Source organism: Molothrus ater, chromosome 5 (assembly GCF_012460135.2).
Source record: "Molothrus ater isolate BHLD 08-10-18 breed brown headed cowbird chromosome 5, BPBGC_Mater_1.1, whole genome shotgun sequence".
NCBI lineage: Eukaryota > Metazoa > Chordata > Aves > Passeriformes > Icteridae > Molothrus > Molothrus ater.
In genome coordinates this window covers 39,232,620-39,253,959 of record NC_050482.2, presented here as the reverse complement: position 1 = coordinate 39,253,959, position 21,340 = coordinate 39,232,620, and the positions used below count along the sequence as shown (strand labels likewise).

Here is a 21,340-nt window from a genome sequence, read left to right as displayed (position 1 = left end):
AGATCAAAACCACTTAGACACACACAATACCAACAAAGTCATTAAAAAAATTATAGAAATTGTCTTAATTCATCTTCATCGCTGTCATGGTTGCACTTGGCCGTGGTCCCACTGATCCAGTCCCTGCCTGACACGGCAGCCCAGCCTCAGCTTGGCTCCCCCACTGCAGGCCTGCCTCACTGGCGCTGGGCTCTGTCTGCATTGGTTATTGTCACTGAACCTGTGAAATTTCTTTTCTGGCTTGACCTCAGACCTGCTGCATCAGCAGGAGGTGTTTGGCACTCCGGACTGGCCCTGGCTGCCACACCTTGCCTGCCCCATGTGCTTTGCAGTAGGGTGGTGAGACAAGTCCTGGCTAGTGAGGCCTCTGCTCATCTGGCCCAGGAACCCTGGGGCTCTTGGCTCCCCATCCCTTACCAAGCACCTGGCCTTGCTCTTTTGCTTTGTATAGAAAAGAGAAAAATGGGATTCAAACTCACTGCCTGGCAAAGTAAGAAAATACTTTTTAAATTATTGAAACTTATCTCCTGGACATCAAAGGTTATCATAAAGCAACTTCTTGTCAAAAATTTCATTTTTTAAAAAGTACTCACCAGTTTCAGAAGTTCTGACCAGAAGCGGAAAAGATGACTGATTCCCATAGCCAAGTCTGGTGAATGCTCTTACTGAGATGTTGTAGAGAGTGTATGGCTTCATTTCACTCAGTGATATACTTGCAGATGAGGCATTTTTAATAAAAAAATTGTTGGAATCACTGTACAGAACTTCGTAGTGAGTTATGAGACCATTAGGCTGCTCAGGTGGTAACCATCTCAGATTTATTTCTGTTGCAGTTACATTTATTAATTCTAAGTTTTGAGGTGGGGAATCTGGTTCTGCAACACAGAAATCAGAAAAAAACCTTTTCAAATAATAGAATATACAGCTGAGATCATAAACCTGTTGGATCCTAACTGTAACAAAAGAGCTACGCTCATTTTCTCAATCTCCTTCTCAAAGCCTTTCCACTTTTTACCTTAGTTAATTTTGATATGTCTCTTTTTTACCCATAAAATTAGGCATCTTTTTGCATTATGACACTTTAGCTTTTCTGGAATTTCTTTTCTCATCCACTTCTAAATCTATCTGAAAGTGCACTTTTTAAGAAAAAAAATTTCTTTTCTCTACCAGTCTCATGCAGACTGGTCCTTCAAATTCTCTCATTGTCTTCCTCATATTCAGTTCTTTAAACTTGGATTAATGTCCTCTGCTTTCTTTGGAAATAACCACCCTTAGTACTTAATCAACTATTGAACCAAGAAAGAGCCTGCATGCACAGTAACTAAATTCCATTTAGAGAACCCTGTGTAAATCTTGCACACTCTGGTGTGAAGGCCATGCACAAAGCAAGTCCGGCTCCAGGATGGTGTGTGGCTAAATCTATTGGCAATGTATGAGCTCATGTGACTCCACTGAGCTAATGAGGCATGGAAGTGTTGAAGAAATGAGTGAGCTGCACTTATGAATAAAATCAGCTCTGAATATCAACTTTGATTCCTCTGAAGGCTTCACCACTTTACCCCTGAAATAATCTGTAAAATCAATATGAAAATATACTAGCTACTCAGGATCATAGGATTCCATTTGTGTACAAATACCCATTTGAAGATATTTCAGAATTCATTATGAATTTTTTTTGCCTAAAAGGTCCCAAAAATCACTTTCATTCCTGATTTCTGAGCACATGAAAGTGTTAACTGTAGCAGATCACTGCTCTCTGGATGACAAGACTGCCCACATGAATATTTCCCAGGTGAAGAAGCTTAATTTTTAATTTAAATGTATTTTGCCATTTATCTGGCATGGTAAAATATTTAAATGCAACAGCCTAGTTTCTTCCATCCTAATGCAAGTTATCTAAGACAGTTGTAGTGAATCTTTTATTGGGAGGCATCTCTCCTTTCAAGAATCAAACAAATTTCTGTTTCTAGGCTAAAATTAGGACACATGAATCTCAGCCTGAATTACTTCAAGAAAGCTAAAAAGAAGAAGAAGAAGAAGAAGAAGAAGAAGAAGAAGAAGAAGAAGAAGAAGAAGAAGAAGAAGAAGAAGAAGAAGAAAAGATAAACAATTATGCATAGCCTTATAAAAAGGTAAGAATTCTTGGTGGGGTTCTCACTAGTTTCCTCAAGCCTTGCATGGCACTTTTATGAATGAATGAACAATTGGCCGTTGGCTCTGAACAGAGGAACTCTACTAAGAAAAATTTCTTTAACACTCTCAGGCAAGGGACTGTAAGCTTTCAGAGAGAAAAATACTTATATAAGTAATTTTCTTCTCTTGTGATATGCCTTTCCTCTGTAAAAATACTGAAAGCATAGGAGAATATAATTTTTTAGAAGATTTGCAACTATTTTAAGTTTCACCATTTAATCTGATATTTTGTGTGGTTATTCAAGTCACCTAAGCTTTATAAATACCCATGATTTTTAATCCTGTACTTGTTTTCTCTCCTTTATTGACACTCAATTATTTTTCTTGTATTGTAGTACATTTGAAAATGAGAGAGATAAATGACAATTGGGCAATCACCCTCTGGATTACTTCAGTAAACCTGGAAATAACTGCTGAAACCAGTGAAAATACTAACTTGATGCAAACAAGAAAAGACTAACATTCATGGCTCTGCTCTGCAAGTCAAATTCCCATGTTTTCTTTGCAGAAGCCAATGACAACTCCAGCTCTTGCCCCAGTGCCTTCATGGGTTGGAACTGCCTTGCAAGTAAGAAAGGAAGATTCAAAAATCTTTATAATGTAGTATTATACCTGACATTAAAATTATTGAGCAGTCCTAAAATTATTAAAACCTATACAAAAACAACTGTTTATTATATTCAGCATTAAAAAATCTTCACTTTATCAGCATCTTTGCCTACAAATAGAAATATGGTCTCTGAATTGTTGAAATGCCCATATGCTTCAAAACCAACCTAATTTACACATGATAAAAAGAAAAAGACGATAAAATGGAATCACAAAGATTATTATTTAGGTGAGTGGTAGGGACATATTGTTTTGAGAGAGGGAGCCTCAGCTCAGCAGCTTTCCTTCCATTTGTCTATCACATTTAAAATTAGTTGATTGCAGGTCATGCCACAGCTTTCGTTATTATTTTTTTAGCACTTACCTAAAAATGGTCTAAATGAAATCACTGACTGACAGAAGACTAATAATTTCAACACTGTTTTTATCTATACACTTTGTTCCCCCTTTTTTGTATGTGCTAGTCTTCTTTTTGAACAGACGCAAACTTCAGTACAGAAAATAAGTCATCATTGCAAACAGTGTATTACCGTCCTCAGGGGTTCGCACAAACACCTCATTCTCTTCAGACAAAGCACTTTCTCCAACTGTGGTAGAGGCTGTGACTCTCATTTTATAATCTGTGTACTTTTTTAAACCTGGAAAGATTAATTTAAAACATCTTGACTCTTAACTTCATAGCAAGACTGTTGACTTATTTTGTCATAGCTACTTATAAAACTATAGTACTGGATACTGTTCTGAGAGTTTTTGATACATGCTAAAAGAATATGTACAATACTGTTTATTTGGTGACAGTCAAACAAGCATGCAGTTAAATGAGCAGATTTTGAAGTAAGTCAGCCAGCTTCCTGTAAATAGCTTAAAGAATTTGTCAAGAATGTCAAAGGATGCATATATGAACATCCAAATATGGGGGTTTAGTCAGTATGCATTATTCTGACTAGCATCAATGATAAGTGAAACTCTATTAGGAATGTGTTTGCTTCAATTACTGTAAAGAATACTACCTTAAAATAAGGAAAATTGTTATTGATGTCAGATAAATACTGTGAAAAAAACGCAAATCTGAAAAAGACTTGATGATTTAGGAATATTTTCCTATGGGGAAACAGGAGACTGAGGCAAATATTTCAAGCAGAAATCCATTTCACAGATTACTGCTTGTACCATTTAAAAAATTACTGTTTATCTTAACCAGCCCTCTTCTCCCACCTCACATACCCTACATATTCCCCCACAGCAGACAAGTCTGAGTAGTGTCCCAATCTTGTTTTTATATGCAGTTTTGTTGTGTGTGTGTGGATGTGTGTGAATGTGTGAGATTTGATCCACATATATTTCAAATGGCTACAATATAAAATCAGAAAAAATAAGTTTTTAAAATGTACTTGCAAGTTTAAATTTTTATATTTTTTTAATTAAATGACACTGTACCTGTCATAAGTAAGCTGTTGTTTGAAGTTGTTTCATGAAATGCTCTTTTTGTATCCAGTTCCATGGCATAAACAGTATAATGAATGATTTTCCCATTAGGATTTGCTGGAGGATCCCAATACAGCAAGACAGAGGAGGAGCTAATATTCTTGTAAAATATATTTTGTACTGAGCTTGGGACTTAAACAAAACCACAAGAACATACAGTAAGTAAATAAATAAGTAAAAAAATTCGAACATTCACTGAAATAAGTTATATATGTCAACTTTGGTAATACCAGTTACAATTTACCTTGTTCACTTGTCCTGACTGTAAGAACTGATGGTGGTCCTTCTCCAACAGCAGTGAAAGCAGACACACTAATTGTGTAATCTGTGAAAGGTGTGAGGTCCTTTATAACATATGACAGTTCTTCAGCCAAAATGTCGATGTTATATTGATTATCTATGAGTCAATGGAGAGAAATAGTTGCTTACTCATAAAGTCATTTTATTTCTTATTCATTCTAAACTCACTTTGGCATGGCAACCTGGAAATATTTTATTCTCAAAGAATTAATTTACATGTCAATTATAAAAAATAAAAAGAAAAGTCTGCATTCAACCTTTTAACTCCCTAAAGAAGAGTCCCTTTTCATGTGTACAATAGATAGATTGGCTTAGGTGAAATGAGTAGAATTGTGAGGTTTGTGAGTAATCCTCTAGAAGCTAGGAAAGGGTACTTTTGTATAAGGTCTAGTCTCTCCAGTGATTTCAGAATACCGGCTCCTAGACTGGTGGAGATTTTGAGGGGTTTTAAATAGTTTCAATCAAGAAAGACAAATTTCATCTTCCTTGCCCTCCCAATAGTGCTAGAACAACAATACTTGGAAAGGCTGCCTTCACAGATCCCTTCATGCTGGTATTTTTACCAGAAGAGTTGTGGTCAGTAGAATGATGAAGCCATGCATGCCCACAAAGAGAGTTCGATGCACTCAAAATAAAGTTTGAAGTCAGCCACAATCCAAACTGTGTTATCCAAAACCATCTGCTAAAAAACAGTCATTATGCCAGTGCAACATGAAAAGGTGTGGGCACTTCACATCCCTGAATATCAGGCTCAGAATTCAGTGAGAAGGGCATTAAAATAAAGGCATTGAAAAAACATCAGGCCCTGTTGAAAATTTGGCTGTCAACAGCTTTAACTACTATAATAACTCCTATAAAACAATACTTGGATGGTAGATCACAACAGACACTGGCTGAAATAAATTTTCAGCAGCACAGACATCTTTTAGCAACTCAATACCTCAAACTGAATGAGGCCATAAAAAGAAGATTTACATTTAAAATGCTGTACATTTCCTGTGTACAACAAAGATTCTTCAGGATTAACATAGCACAGAAAATATCCACTGCCATTTAAAATAAAGGATTAAATTCTGGTTTTAGATACTGGTGCATTTAGATGAATTCAGTGACTTAATTAAATCATTTTAAAAAAACAAAACCTACATTTTCTCCCCACTGTTCAAAACACTGTAAAAATTTTGAGTGATATTTGAAATCCCTGCCTGTCAGCTGAGGGCTGCTTAATGATTTGTAAATACCCATACTTGGTAAAGAAACAGTGGTCCATTGATAATACAGAACAAGTGTACTCACTAATGACATCACCATGTCATGGGGTCATCTCCACCTGTTTGTAACCCATACAGCAAAGTTGTAACTTTTTGACCTATTTACCTTCACTGACATTTGAAAACCTATTAGTCAAAAGGCTTAGAAAAATCAAGGTCTCTGAAGGGCTTGGAGATATGTTAATCCCTGACAATCACACCTGCTTTGGCAACTGTAATAACTGATTGTCTATGCAGCTTGGCTGATGGCTCTCGGGTGCTCCTTTCACTAGGAAGAAGGTCAGCTGGGTGACAAGAGGCTAGTTCCTGCCTGTGTGGCATTCCCATTTGCTTCAGAAGGTTATTTGGTAGTAAAAAATCTGACTCCAGCAAATGACCCATTTATAATTTGCTTGAACCATGTGCTAAAGATTATATCTGGGACAGTGATGGGGGTCCTTCAGCACAAAGAAGCAGGTAGAAAAATACCCTAAAATATCTTACCCAAAGCAGAATGTAGTTCTGTAGCTCCATTTATATCAGGGAAATTATCACCAGATACTCTTGTAAATATTACTGGGGAAGCTGTTTGAATGTTGGAAAACATTTCAGCTGAACCTTCATATAAATCATTGTCTGCTTCCATTGAATTCCAAGGGGTAGAAGAAGGTTTGATATTTTCATTTATTGTGTATGGTTCCAAAGAGTCAATCAGATACTATAAATTAGAAATATAAAAATAAATCACAAACCTAGTCATCATTAAATTTATATATAATATACAAATGATGCTTGTATGTTTGTACATGCAGATAAATACTATATAAATTTTAGCATACAAACATTATTGATCATTAGAATAATTTTTGAAATATAAGCTTTGTCATAAAAATGTTCAGCTGCCAGTAGCCTACAACATTTCATTCTGGTTATTCTTTAATCAAACACCACCATTTTTTTTTTCTTAAAAACAATTCTTAAAATACGTATTTTATAATAATGTGGCTATTTTAAAGTAAGGCCTTTAATTTTACAGCTCTAATTTTAGAGCTATATTGAATAGATACACATTTGAACTTGGGAGATTTTATTTGTACTAACTATGTCCTGAAAGAAGGCAGCAGGCATTGAAAACACAAGGACTTCAGATGGTCCTTCCTGTCCCTCAGGGAAAAGATCAGCAGGCTGACTAAATCTCTGAGAGGGAATAAGAGGAGAGGGAGAAAACCAGAAGCTGATGAAATAAAGGGGAAAGAAAAATCAGGGTGTATATATGTGAAAAGGGAGAGTGTAGGGGAGGTAATGTGATATAGGGGCCCGTAAGACAGAAGATGCAGAGAAAAACGTTGGAAAGGGATGGCAGCAGATATAAGTGGAGCAAGAACAAAGAGAGAAGAAGCAAAAGCAGAAAAGAGAGAGAGGCTAGAGCATAGGTACAAAATGGTGTGTTAGTACCAGATCTTCGTGCCCCTTCAAAATCTGGGACCAGATCCAGGACTTGAGCATCTCTGAATTGTTCTGCTGTCATCTGGAACATTCCCCACTCCCACATATGGCCCACCTCACTGCCAGAAAGACATGTTTTTACAGTGGTGTAACTAATACACATTAGTCCTTTCCCTATGGACTCTGGGCAGAGAAAGGGCAAAGCCACATTTTCACTCCTTTAACGTGAGGTACATTAGCAACAGGCACAGACAGAGCATCAATCTCACCTAAGTACCAGGAGGTAAAAACTGTGTATGATTCATCTTCACCAGCATTTTCTAGCAAAATAGTAGGCCACATGGAAATACTTTTTGGTTCTGAGGATTTTCCACATATAAGACAACAGCTTTTTATTGCTATTGGTTTTTGAGTACCATTAGCACAATGGGTCTGTCAGTTCAAGCCCTGTAGCTGCTCTAAGCTGTGGTCAGTGCGGTTCTAGATAAAGCAAGGTTGTTTATGAGTTGCTTTGGGTTTTAATTAGAAAATTACATTCTATAAATTATAATAAAACAGCAATGATACTGCACTAAGAACTCAAAAATTAGGAAATTCCATCACCAAAACATTTTTGTGCACACTACTTTAATTTTCTGTGTCTGGACTATGATACAATCTTTAATTACAGAGTTATATGCTTTCCTTTTTCAAGGATGCCTGTCTGGTTTAATGAGTGGATCCTTATCCTAATTTTTTTCCCCTTGCTCCTTATTTAACATTTGACTCCAGGGCTCTATTAAATGTAGATCATTCAACTTGAAAGTGAACTCCTTCCTTGAGCCCTACATCAAAAACTTAGATCCAGATCCAGTGAAAGACATCACTGCCTGAAAAAATAAGGAATTATGCAGACTTTGAGCACCTGTTTCCAAAATTCAGCCCAAAAAGCCCTACCCAGAAAGAATTAAATCCTGAGCTGAATGTTTGCCAGGGGTCTGCAGTTCTGTGCTGCATACTCAGAGATGATCTAAGCACATAAAGCACATCAGCACCCTAAATCCAGAAGCTAGACTGATTGACAGCCTAAGTCCCCTCAGAGATATGATCCCATAGATGTGCACAGATATCCTTAGTATGCAACCACAGCATGGAGTTAAGCATGTAGCATCACACACATGAATTTAAGGATACAAAAGGAGGCAGAAATGTCTAAGCCTGTCTGCCTTGCTAGTAAAACACTTAGCTAGCATTTGGACACTTCTGCTGAATTCACAGGGTTCGTACCCACGTCTTCTAGAGGTTTGACTGAGTGGCTGTGTATCAATCTATGCACCCAGTTCTTTACTGTTAACAGTCTGGCCACCCTGGGCTGCAAAGAACTCAAGGACTGTGGGCTGTGGCTTCCTGCCTTCAGCAGCTGGATCATTTTACCAGAATGATTTAATTTTTCATGTTGTGGGAACAGTATTACTGGAATAATTTTGAAAACCAGTCAGAGAAAGAGAGTGGACTGAGGAAGATGGCTTTTTAAAAAATTGACAACTTATCAGTGGGAGCTAGCTCATTCTGTAAATGTCAGATAAGGCAGAGAGCAAATTTAATCTAACATAAAATCCATATATAAAAAAAAAAGAAAATAATACCTTATTTTTGTTCCCAAGAATAGTGTTTTCCAGAGTGGCGAGTGTTGCCTGCACATGCACTTTAACTCTGTACTGGGTAATGATTCCATTTGGTTGTTGTGGCTTTCTCCAAGTAATTTTTATATATGTGGCTTCCACTTCTGCTAGTTGTAAATCTGATACAGCACCTGGGACTAAATATCCAAGAAGAAATTTCAGTTCATTAAACACTTGGGATTATTACAAGGTTTTTCAGCACTGTATACAAAGTACAATAGACAATCCAATTTTACATCCTTATCTTTTGAGTTGACCCTGCGCAGGGCAGAGACTTACTTCACATATTCTCTTAACAAACAACTTACAGTTCTAAAAATATGCAGACTTTTTTTTAACACATAAGACATGTATGAGTATGGTCAGAGACTAATATGATGTAAACCAGGATTGCTCTACTGAGGTCTACTTGGTTGGAATCAAGCAGACCTTTGCTATTTTCCTAAATGGACTTTCAAGTATTCTTGAAAATAAAAGGTTAGTTCTAAAATCATCAAAGCCATAGAAGAATGAAGTAAAAAAGCTGTGGGAAAAAATTAATGTGATGCAGCTTGTTAATTTCCCTTTTACAAAAGGTTTATATAATTTTATTTAGGTTTATATAATTTTATTTATATTATATATTTTATAGATGTGTGTAAATATAGATATATATATAATAGATAGAAATGATATAGTTTATATAATTTTTTCATTAAAATTTCAGTCTAAATTATATTGTAACTTCCATAGGACCACCAGAGGTAAAATGCATTTATATTCAATAGAATGATATTCAGATTTGATACAAAAATAATTTTTTTTTCCAAATACAGGTCAATAAAAGACTTTTTTGAAATGACTTGTATAAGGAGGATTTTTAGATTTGGCATTAAAATAAGACACTCTGTGTTATGCTAAAAGTACCCCAAAGCCACTAAAATTCCCTTTGGTTTCTGTCAGTACATTTCAACAAAAGATGAGCACCTGTAGCTAATCTCTGGAAATTGTCTCTGAGAGCTGCATAAAGAAGACCATTCAGGAAAGAATATGATAAATAAATAAAGATAGGTTTTCCTCCCAGTGTTAAATCTTGACAAGAAACATTGCCAGCAAACCCTGAGGCAGAGATTTTCTAAATTTTTGTTGTGCAGTATAAAACTAAGACAGAAATAACCATCTTGAAACTGCCTCTCTATTACACACCAACTCTCATGTTTCCTCCATGCATCCTCAAATGCTGACCAAGAGTCCTGCACAATCTCACAAATATGTGAGCTAAATCTGCATTTCCGTGCAGCCAAGGATTCTAACCTGGTGAGTTGGCCATTTGGGACCACAATTCCGCAGGACCGAGGGCTCAGAGGCAGAACCAGCCACCTGTACTGGGACAAGCCCTGCATGTGGGGCCTGTCTCACTGCTGAGGGTGGCTCTATCACAGACGGCATCTTGGATTTGGTGAGGATGAGTCAAAGGGGAGATTCATAAGGAACAGGGGGCTGAATGAGCCAGCAGCAGGAATCTGGGCTGCACTTTCTTTTCCTCTTGCTGCCATCTAACGGGGCAGAGGGGGCCCTGCAACTTAATTACTGTACCTAAAATTAACTTTTGTTAGAAAGATGCTATATTTCTTTCACAATCTCTGAAGGCCTTTGATAGGGGATAAATGTACTGACAGAGTATGAGCTTGACAAAAACAAAGAAATAAATGTCATAATAATATTCAGTTGATTTCTTTTCCTCTCTTGTAGGGCTCTTACATCCATTCTCTCCTTTGCAAAGTACCTTTAAGGCTCTGAAGGGACAACTGAAACCCTTCATCATGTTCAATCCGTTTGTTTTGCCTCTCTGTGCTTACCATCCGCAGGAGTGAAAACTGTGAGGTTGGTCTTTGGCCCCACCCCAGCGCTTGTCTCAGCACTGACGTACACGTCATAGCTTGTAAACGGCACAAGGTTACTAAACACAAACTTCAGGTCTTTTGTACTGTTATCCAGAACATGACCTGGAATTAAAAACAAAGAGATTTTAGGTCTAAAAGAGAAACAGCCCATGACTGCTTTCTGGTATGATGAACAAATGAAAGGACAAATTTGTTCAGGGAAAGGCTAATCAAGAATCACCTTTAGTGGAATAATGTTGAATATATGGGGAATAAAATAACAAATCAACCAACCCTCCAATCAACCAAACAAGACACTTCAAGGAGGTGTGAGTTTTAAGAGTAAGAGATTTTAAAAAATGTATCTTACTTTTCCTGTGTGGTCCCATAAAAACATTAGAATACAGCTTATGCTTATGTCTTACTTAACTACAGACAGTTCTATAATTTCTGTATCTATATATGTCTGAGATTAAAAAAAATGCAAAAACGTCAAAACAAACTTAGTGTTGATTGAATACTGCATGAGAATGAACATTCTCGAGAAATCTTTAACAGAAAGAGAAAAAAGTGAAGATTTAGATATATAAGCACTGAGATTTAGATATATATGCACTATAACCTGTGCATCTCCTGAAAGATTGAGGAGAAGTTGATTTTATCCATTCCTAGGAATATCTAATGTGAATTTAACTTCATACTCTTCCTTTTCCCTTAAAATTAATCTACAAACCATTAAAACATATAATAGCAGAAAGGGATCTATAGCACTGCTTTTGACTATCCATTTTTGATTGGCAGGCCCAGAAGAATGTGTAAGGAAATAATCACAAAAAAATCAAAAGAAATCATAACATCAACTCTGACTTACCAGATGGTCCATAGAGCTCAACTCTGTAACTGAATTTCCCTGTCACTATGGTCGGTGGGTCCCACATTACTGAGAAAGACTTTGCTGTAATGTTGCTCTTGGCAAAATTCTGTGGTGGGTCTTCTGGAACTTAAACAATATTGGAAAAAGTCTTTGAATATAAAATACTTTATATTAGGATGTCCAAGAACCCCATAACAGACAACTCATTTTAAACATAAACATGAAATATTCTGAAGGGCAGCCATAAAAGCATATCATTAAAATTACTTAATTTATGATTTAAGGTAATTCTCAGGGAAGGTATCAAGGGAGTTCATAGTATGGAAATAATCTCTAAAAGACAAAGGTGAAAAATAAACTGGAAAACAGCCCTGAAATCATTAGAAGAGAAACTGACCAAAATTTCATTAACCCTTGAGAGAGCAGCAAACTAAGGCTATTGAAATTCCATCAAAGCAATTCAACTGAACATTTCTAGGAGGAAATAAAACTTCTTTTTATCTGAACAGTGCTATCTATTTTGTATGTATGAAAGGGAACTGAGTAACATCAAATCATTTCAAGCAAAAGAATGATGTACTAGCAAACAGCCAGAATACCGTTCCTCTGGAATGCTTTTTTTGTATAGCTCTGCTAACAGTGCTCCCACTACCTAAGCCATTATAAAAGTGCTGCTCATGGACCATTGCTTCCAATTCCAGCTTCTCAGTGCATTGCAAGTAATCAAAAATCAACTTCACCTGGTGCTTAAAGATTTCTTCAGCACTGAACAACTTTCTGCAATAGGTGCAGATTGGCAACAAAAGTACAGGAGTTTTCCTCATTATTGCTTATTTCTCAACAAAGGCAAAAAAGCTACAAGTGCATTTCTATGTACAGAAAACACGTCCTTTTATAATATTATGCCTGAAAGCTATGACCCTTCATCTTTATTTTCAATTCTTCTACCATTATTGTATTATTAGAAGTTCTTAAATTGTCCTCAGTTTTTCATAAAATTTGATCTGTCCTGAGTTTCTTGGTATCTTTGACTCCTAACAACAAGTGAACTCTCACTCACTGTACATTATTAGATACATAAATATATATGCATTTTCAATTGTTTCCATCAGGTGAAATTAATTAATCATGAAAATACAAAAGCATGATACCGATAAAGACAGATTAGGACAGAAGTATCTTGCAGTGGAAAGAAGTTTTTCACACAAATCTGAGAACTTTATTGCCATTTTAGAGCCATATGTATTTAACATACCTGATTCTGGTGTCCGGACAATTGCACTGTCAATGTAGCCTGCTTCAGTGGTGACTGCAGAGACTTCAAAAAGATAGGTGGTGTATGGCCTGAGGTTAGTTACAACAAAGCTGATTGGTTCACTCCAAACAGAGCTCATCTGACTTGCTGCCTCTGTACTTGGTGTCACTGTAGTCTGTGAAAGACTCGTGGATTTCCCAAAAGTAGTTGAAGGAGTGGTAGTACTCCACAAAAAAGATTCACTCTTATCCTATAAGTAAAAATAAGAAACATAATAAAGTGCATCTATAAACAATAATTGTAAATAAATGTAAAAAAAGGCTGACCATCTTTGAAAAAAATTACCCTGAACTGGTTCTCCTTTTTGTACTTCAGTTTCCAAATTTAGGCAGACTTGCTAGTGCATCCTGTTAGTGACACTGTTAGAATTTCCTGCCTTATTCAAGAAGACTCAAATCTGACTAAACAGAAACATCTCTCTAGGATTCATTTAATTATTCCCAGTTTCCATTTTCAGCATTCAGTCTGTCTCTTGAAAAACGTTCCCTAGCAAGGTCTTTTTGCATCACATATATGTTGTATGTGTGTATGTGCACACACATGCATAACATACATATATGCACACATCATGGATAAAACCAGACAGGAGTTTCTTAATCCATTGTGTCAGAGACAACTCTGAAATGTTCCCAGGCATTGTGGCGACCAGTGCTTATGGTTCAGTAGGCGGCAGCCTGCTTTCTCAGAGCTGAATTAAAGCAGCCTGGTGTTAGGAACCTTTGCAACGTCTAAAATGATCTTTCAAATAAAAACTGAAACCAAATTTATGTTAAATTATGTAATTTAAAACTGCAATTTTCGTTAAAGCGCTGAGTGTAAGAAATTTTTAAAAAAGGTCAAAGGAAAAAAAGTTTGGTTACTTGACGTCTTGACATTTCAGTAACTGCTAAACTGTGCTCAAAGTAAGAAGGAAAAAGAGAAAAAAATTCTAGAAGAGAGAATTTTCTTCTAGAAATTCCAAAAGGATTCAATGGTTACAGGTCTGAGTTCAACAATAAAAACAATTCAGACTGCAACCATATTTTTGAAAATCACTCTGCCAATCATGTTCGGTTTTTATTTTGGTATAAGAAGTATTTTAAATATATTGAAATGTGCAACACAGAATAAAGCATACTTAATACAAAAATATCACACTATATCAAAAATATCATACTATATAGAAAATAAGACATTAACAATACTATATGTCTTCACTGAGAGAAAAAATTGAAAGCTGAAAAAAACAGAAATTTTCTATTTCATGATTTTCTGTTAAAAGGATGCCAAACTTAACCTTTCATAACATTTTTACTTTGATTAAACTGAATTTTTCAAGCAAAAGTATTCAATTTAAACTATTTTGAACAGAAAGGCTTTTCTTCATCCATTTTATCCTCTGGGACTAAATCTGTACGGTTTTTGAATCTTTCTGAAAAGTAAGTCTCCACATTTTTGTCTCAAATTTTAAATGTAAAACTATATTCTGTGGGTTGAGTCACTTCTAATTTAGAAGGTTTATAGCACTTACATTACATTCTGGTAACCTCCCAGACAGAAGGTCCTCTACTTTAACCAAGACATCTTTCACTACAATTCCACTTCTTGCATGTTTCACACTAATCTTGAAACGAGTTATCTTTCCATTTGGTTGCCGAGGGAGAAACCAGATCAGATTTACAGCTGAAGAATTTAAGGCTTCAACTGTGAGATTCACTACTTTACCTGGAGCTTGAAAACAAAACAAACAAAAGCAGTGAGATAAACTTTTCTTCTCAGCACTGAAAAGTAGCAAATACTTCGTTTTTTTAAAATGCAATTTCTAGCTTCCAAATTCTGAAGCAAACACATAAAAAACATTCACAAACACATGTAATGTAGCTGATCTACAACTAGCTATTTTTCAGTCTGCTTTAATTGAGAAATATAAGTATTTCAGTCTCATTAGATATGTAGTAATTGGTTTGGTCAACTTAGAAATTTTCTTCTTAGAAGAAAGTCATCTACAGTCCCAGAAACAGAAAAAAGTTGCCTTTTTTTTTCTTTTTTTCTGGTTAAGAGCATTTGATAATACTGTGTGTTTTATTTCACTTTACCTGTGTCATCTTTTCTGCTGCACATAGCTTTAAGTCACTCAATTAAATTGGAATATTCACTATTACTGCATAAATGCTGCTCTTTGTACTGGTGACAGTTTCTGTGGCCTTTTTCAGAGCATCAGTATTAATCACAGCACAAAGGAATGAGATGCAGCATTGAGATCAGATTTTACATGCTATTTTACATGCTGAAATCTCCTGGGAATTAAAGCCCTGTGGCCCTGTCTTAGTGCTGCCTACATGTGGCAGTCAGCAGCAGGTTCTGCAATCAATGTCTTAGTACCAAGGAGAAAAGGCTTTTCACAGTCTTTTTAAAAAAAGGCATTCCACAATTACAGACCTTCCACAGGTGAATTGAGACAGCTGCTCCAAGCCTCATATTTAGTGCTTTCAGTCCTGCTAAATCTCTTCCACATCTTTCACCTCTTTTCCCCTCCTCCCAAAATTCAACCCTTACATTTAAATAATTTTATCTTCTGGTTAACTTTCTCACTTTAAATTTCCCATCTTTATGTTGATTAAGATGTTTGGCTTTCCTTAGCCATCAAAGCAAGAATTAGAACAAAAAAACAGTTGGGAAAGTAAAAGTATAAATGTTATACCAATGACACATAACTCACCAATAATTTGAAGAAACCTTCCAATTACATTTATAGTAAAGCATTTTAGGTTTAATAAAAATGTAGACAGAAATTATTCCAAAAATAAAAATCTTATGTTCTCATATGGAGAAATGATAGTGCTGTCCTCTGTCAAACATGAGTAAATGATAAAGCTCACAGAAATAAGGTTTTTTACCAGCAATAGTACACAAATAGTAAAGAATAATGATCTCACATAGATCCATGTGGCAAGTTTACTACTCCTCTTTATATTGGGTTCATAAATTATTGCATTATTTGTTCAGAGTCATGGTTCCTGCCATTAATAAAGATATCTCACTCTGCAGTTTGCAGAAAGAGAAAGCAGCCTAAACCCAGATGGGCAGTCACTGCCTTGGCAGCACAAGCTCTGTTCCATTGAGACTGGTTCACAGGTGCACTGGTGCAAGCTCATCAGCCAAGGCACAACTGCTCCTGGAGCACGAGTGAGACCACAAACACTAAATTAGTAAAGATTGTGCAAACTCAGACTATGTGTTTTAATCTTCAAAACCACCAAATCAAATTTTCATTTCAGATTTTTTTTTACCCTCAGAATCAATTTAAAATACATAAAAATTTAATAAAGTACATTCTGTGCTGAGCTTCTTAGAACTCATCACTAAACAAATACAGATTGACTTAGCAGACAATGGCAGAGATGATCCCACAACAAAGTCTGTCTCCTAGAACTGTTGCAGGCAACAACAGATGAATCCACTTGATAGGTAGTTCTGCTCTGCTATGACCTTGCTTTCTGGAAGCTGCCTACCTAGAAACTGGCATAGGAAAACTCCAAGAAAAACAGACTTTGTGTACAACAAACACCCCTACGGGCACACCCTAAATTGCCGTTAGCAAATAGAACTAAATGAAACTTTGTCACTGAGTGACAGAATAAGAATGAGGATTTTGTTCTAAATGCATTGGAATTTGTTCAAGTATGAATTTCATCATGGAAATTTATTTGAACAAATTAGAGCAAATTTAATCAAAATAATTGACAGCTTTATTAAATTTACCACTTTCTGCAGTCTGGAAAAGGAAAGGATCGCTAAACACTCCAATACCAGCACTGTTCTCAGCAGCAACCTACAGGAAAAAACAGAAAGGATACACATTAGAAATTCTACAGTATATACAGTTTCAGGGAATATGAAAATCCTGAGGATACACAGAGATACAGCTTTTAGCTTATCTATAAATATACAGATAAATATATGCACTATAAATATACAGATGAACATGCCCTTTATAGTTGTGTTGTATAATTTATACTCAATGTTTAAATATAAAAAATAAAAGGGAAAAAGTATGTAACAGCATAAGAAATTGAGAAAACCACATGTGAATATCCACACATGAAAAGTGGATCCCTATTTCATTAGTCTGTATTTTATGCAAGAAGAAGAACACAACAGGAATAACATCAGTGACACTCCTTTTTCTTACCACAATACACTTACTCCAGATTCTGCACTCCTATTTTACTTACTATAACTCAAAGGGGTAAAAAGGAGAATAAGCTGCCTTTTATTTCTCTGTCTCCTGTAGGCTAGTGAGAGCAGGTCAACCTTCCTCAAAGCAGAACCCCAAGGAAAGCATGACTTTTTGCAGAAAGGCAGTAGGTCAGGGAGAGTGTAGATGCACTTTATGATGGAAATGCTTCAGTGCTCACAATCATGGACAAGTCTTCCCACAGAAGAGCAATATATCAAAACTTCGGTTAAATTTATGAGGGTGAACAAAACAACAATCCCATTTGCTCTGCAATATAGAGTTTGGCGACAATTCAACTCAGTGATGGGCCATGGCATCCAGTACTTACAAAGAAAGAGGAAGGAAGTCTAACTTATTTTTTTGAAAAGAAGTAAAAGGAACAACAAAAGGTAAATATGAGTAAAATTCCAACAGTGATGGTGAGAGGTGAGCACACAGAGGGTAGCAAAGGACAAAAGAAAACAGAAGGCCTCAGGCCAGGAAGGGAAACTTGCTCTAATCACTTCTTGGCACTAAACAGTGTGCTTTTCAAACACTGTAAAGATTAAACAAAAGGACAAAGCTACCACAGACAAACACAGTAAAGGAATACAAGGTAGCATCAAAGACAATCTAGGATGACAAGAAGAACCTGTGTCACTGGCTAGCTCCTTCCTAAGCCACCCAAACACATGCACACCCACCTCATGACTACAGCCAACCCTACCTACTTGTACTTCACAGGGACAATCTTGAAACATCCTTAGAAATTGATGAAGTAATTGCAATAGCTGAGGAAATTGACTGGAGATCTTCACAGGTTGACATGCAGTCGGGAAATTCTGACAGTACTTAAATTACACCATATAAATCTTAAACTACGTCCTCACCTAAACATTGTTTTTATTACCTCATCTCAAGGTAGCTCTTGTAGAAAGAGGTCAGAAACAAAACTAGCATTCAGACAGACATGGAAACCCCTACCTCATATGTGCAGCTTCAAGGCAACAGAATAGAATGAAGCAAATCAACACATAATTTCATTATATTCTTGGTACTGAAAAGAGGAACCTCTCCAAGGTTCTTATGAAAGAGTAAAGCAGACAAATAATTGCTTGGCAAATACTGGCAAGAGAGGAGAAGTTAATTTCTGCCCACCTGAAGTCATCTATTGTTGAAGAGTTCAGAGATGGATCAGGAGTGCCTATTCTCAGTGCAAACAAGTTCTATATATGGAAGACATGCTTTTTTGGATCTGGCTGAGATGATTTAGTAACCTACATGTAATATGCAAAGTACACCAGTAATTTGAAAGATTAAATCTCAATGAAGATAAAGAAGGATTTAGATGTGCCCAAAAATTCTACCCTTTGTTTCTTATGTTTTACCACATAATGCCATATATTAATTCAAATATCACTAGAAGCAGGTACATTTCAGTGCAAGTTTGACTGGGACATTTTTAAGTAGATTTTAAAAACACTACTCAAATAAACTCAACTAAACAAATATCTGGCTAATATATTTTTTATATGGCAACAATTAATAACATGGTCCCTCAGCAAACTCTACAGGAACCTAGTATAAACTCACACAATTTACAATAAATCAGAATTCAAAATACTGAGAGGTGTTTGTAAAGCCTTTACCATAATTTCATAAGTTGTTCCAGGGTTAAGACTGGTGAGAAGAACTTCCAAACTATCTGGCTTTGTTGTGACCTGTGTATAAGCTGTTTGCATCCATGGGCAGACTTCTTTATATTTAACAATATAGGATAGAATTCTCCCATTTGGATAGAGTGGTGTGTTCCATGAGAGCAAAATCCCAGCAGAACCCACTCTTTCACCTGCAAGGAACACAGGTGGCCCAGGATCTGAAAAAAAATTTAAAAAAATTATATATATGCGCACACACACACACACATATGTACACACACAAGCACACACATGTAAACCAATTTTTAATTAAGATTCATGAGAGTGGAGACACATTCACAGATTCTACAGAGAAATTAAATCATCTGCCAGCATAGCCTCATAAAACTACTGAAAACTGATGTGCTGCTGAATAAAAATCTTTTTTCTTGCTACAGTCCTGTTAGAAATTATTAGGTCAATTTTGGAACACCAGAAACATTATTCTGTAAGAATGTAAAAAATGTATTGGTCAAGAACTTTATTAAAAAAACAGAGTTTAATGCCAATTTAACTTCTGTCATATTCTAGCACTCAATTAAAGTGTGCTCTCTTAAAAAGCACATCTGCTTTGGCTACATTTTGTTGGAAATAGCTCTGAACATCTCTTTATGTACCACTATAGGTGTAAATCAGAGTCTGGATATTATTACGTGACACAACAGAAAATTTTTCAAAAGCTTGTAAATTTTTAAGCTCTCATAGAGCACTTCCAATTCAGTGTATTTTTAAATAGTAAAAGAAGATGAAAAATTTTAATGACTGTTGAAAACTGATTATAATTTCTTGGACATTACTGTGCACATAACAAATATAAGAAAGCATAGTTTAAAAAATGAACAAAATTTCATCAGTAATTTTTAACTCACTTGTCACATTTGTTGTCACAGTTCTACTTGCAGGTGAACTATAGACTGACGAAGAAACTGCAGAAACTGTAACATTGTATGTTGTTCCAGGAAGCGTATTAGAAAAATCAGCCTAAAATAGGACATCATTTTATTTAAGCCTTTTATGAAGAATCACAAAAATTAATCCCTCTCTCCACAAAAAAAACCCCAAAACAAACAAACAGAAAATATCCCTACAAAAAAAAAAAAAAAAAGCACAAAAAAACCACAGGAAATTTTGAGCAATTCATAACTAAATTTCTACATCGGTTAGGTACAGTATTTTGCTATCAACTGCCCTTCATAAGATGTGTGCAACATTCAATATTGAAGAACAATAAAATCAATAGTTAATTTTCTCCCAGAATCTCCTATCAATGTTTCTATACATGTTTTTCTGTATTATCATTATCAAAGAAAATATGAAACATTATAAAACCCCTTTTTGAAAGAATGAACAAAAAAATCCCTGAAAAACAAGTTTTTGACCCTTAAACTAGCCCATCCTTTTCAGTAAACATAATTATTAACTTTTTTAGCAAGAAATTATATAAAATACCTGTGTCTTTGCAGTTCCAATGAAAAACAAAAGCAAAACGTTCAGAACAACCATTATTTCTGTTAATATTATATGTTCCAGAGAGCAGAATCAAAAAGTGCTCCTATATCTTTTTGATGGCTTAGCAGTGAAATGTTGCCTGCATTAATGATTTAAGCAGAGATCTTCCTGGCAAGTACACAATTAATGAGTCTGTACTACTCAATAGCTCTGCCCTTCCCTTGTTAAAGTATTCATGAATCCTTGGATGACGGTCTGTATCCTTCTAGTAGACTTTAAAAAAACAGTAAGTCCACTACCTGTTGTTAGGCAGCAAACTGTGGGTGCTGAAATTTGCTCCCATCCCACCAATTTTTCATTCATTAATACTTTCACGTTCATATATGCATTAAACAGCTAAGGAGGAAAGCTTGAATTCCTCATCAGCACAGCACATAAGGGAAAGCCAGTCCTGCAAGTCCTGTAATAAAAGCACTTACTTGATACTCCCTAACTCCCAGATCTAGGATAACAACAGAAGCATGATCAGGAGCAAGAGCCACATGAAATCTGTCTACAAGTCCATACGGTAGTCTCCAATACAGTGAAAAATAGTATGATGAAACATTGAAGAATTTAAGACTTTCTGGTTTTGCAGGTTCTGAAAGAGAATTGTGAAATAAAAGACTCCATTTAAAATATATTAGTAGTTACAACTGAATAGAAAAGCATTAGTCTGGATATGGCAGCATGTGATCCTACGGTTGCTACACTACCTCTGGGATTTGGTCAATGGCCTCTCAGCTGTGCTGGGATGCCCGTTCACAGAGAGCAAGCTCAAGTGTCTCTGCACAGTGTTCAGTTAACAGCAAAATCTCTGCACAGTCCTGGGGTTTCTGCTGCCCTCAGCCTTAAACTTAGCACTACTGCTGACATAACTACTGCTACAGTTGAAATTCAAGATATAGCTAGTGTTTGTCCTGCTGCTTGCCACAGGGCTGGTAACTATTTTATACATTTCA

The 21,340-nt window shown here is 35.9% G+C and overlaps 1 protein-coding gene across 1 annotated transcript in view; it reads right to left on the bottom strand.

Annotated features, from left to right (window-relative positions):
- PTPRQ (protein tyrosine phosphatase receptor type Q) overlaps positions 1–20,393 on the bottom strand; it is a 99,725-nt gene extending 79,332 nt beyond the window's left edge. The window contains exons 1-14 of the mRNA XM_036401032.1: positions 20,340–20,393; positions 19,760–19,871; positions 18,843–19,069; positions 16,737–16,806; positions 14,506–14,705; positions 12,936–13,185; positions 11,678–11,806; positions 10,783–10,929; positions 8,902–9,081; positions 6,342–6,515; positions 4,532–4,684; positions 4,240–4,419; positions 3,333–3,440; positions 594–875 (exon numbers count right to left, since the gene is read on the bottom strand). Of these exons, the coding sequence (XP_036256925.1) occupies positions 594–875; positions 3,333–3,440; positions 4,240–4,419; positions 4,532–4,684; positions 6,342–6,515; positions 8,902–9,081; positions 10,783–10,929; positions 11,678–11,806; positions 12,936–13,185; positions 14,506–14,705; positions 16,737–16,806; positions 18,843–19,069; positions 19,760–19,871; positions 20,340–20,393 (2,266 nt within the window). The remainder of the gene's footprint in view (positions 1–593; positions 876–3,332; positions 3,441–4,239; positions 4,420–4,531; positions 4,685–6,341; positions 6,516–8,901; positions 9,082–10,782; positions 10,930–11,677; positions 11,807–12,935; positions 13,186–14,505; positions 14,706–16,736; positions 16,807–18,842; positions 19,070–19,759; positions 19,872–20,339) is intronic.
- Between the last annotated feature and the right edge of the window lie 947 nt (positions 20,394–21,340).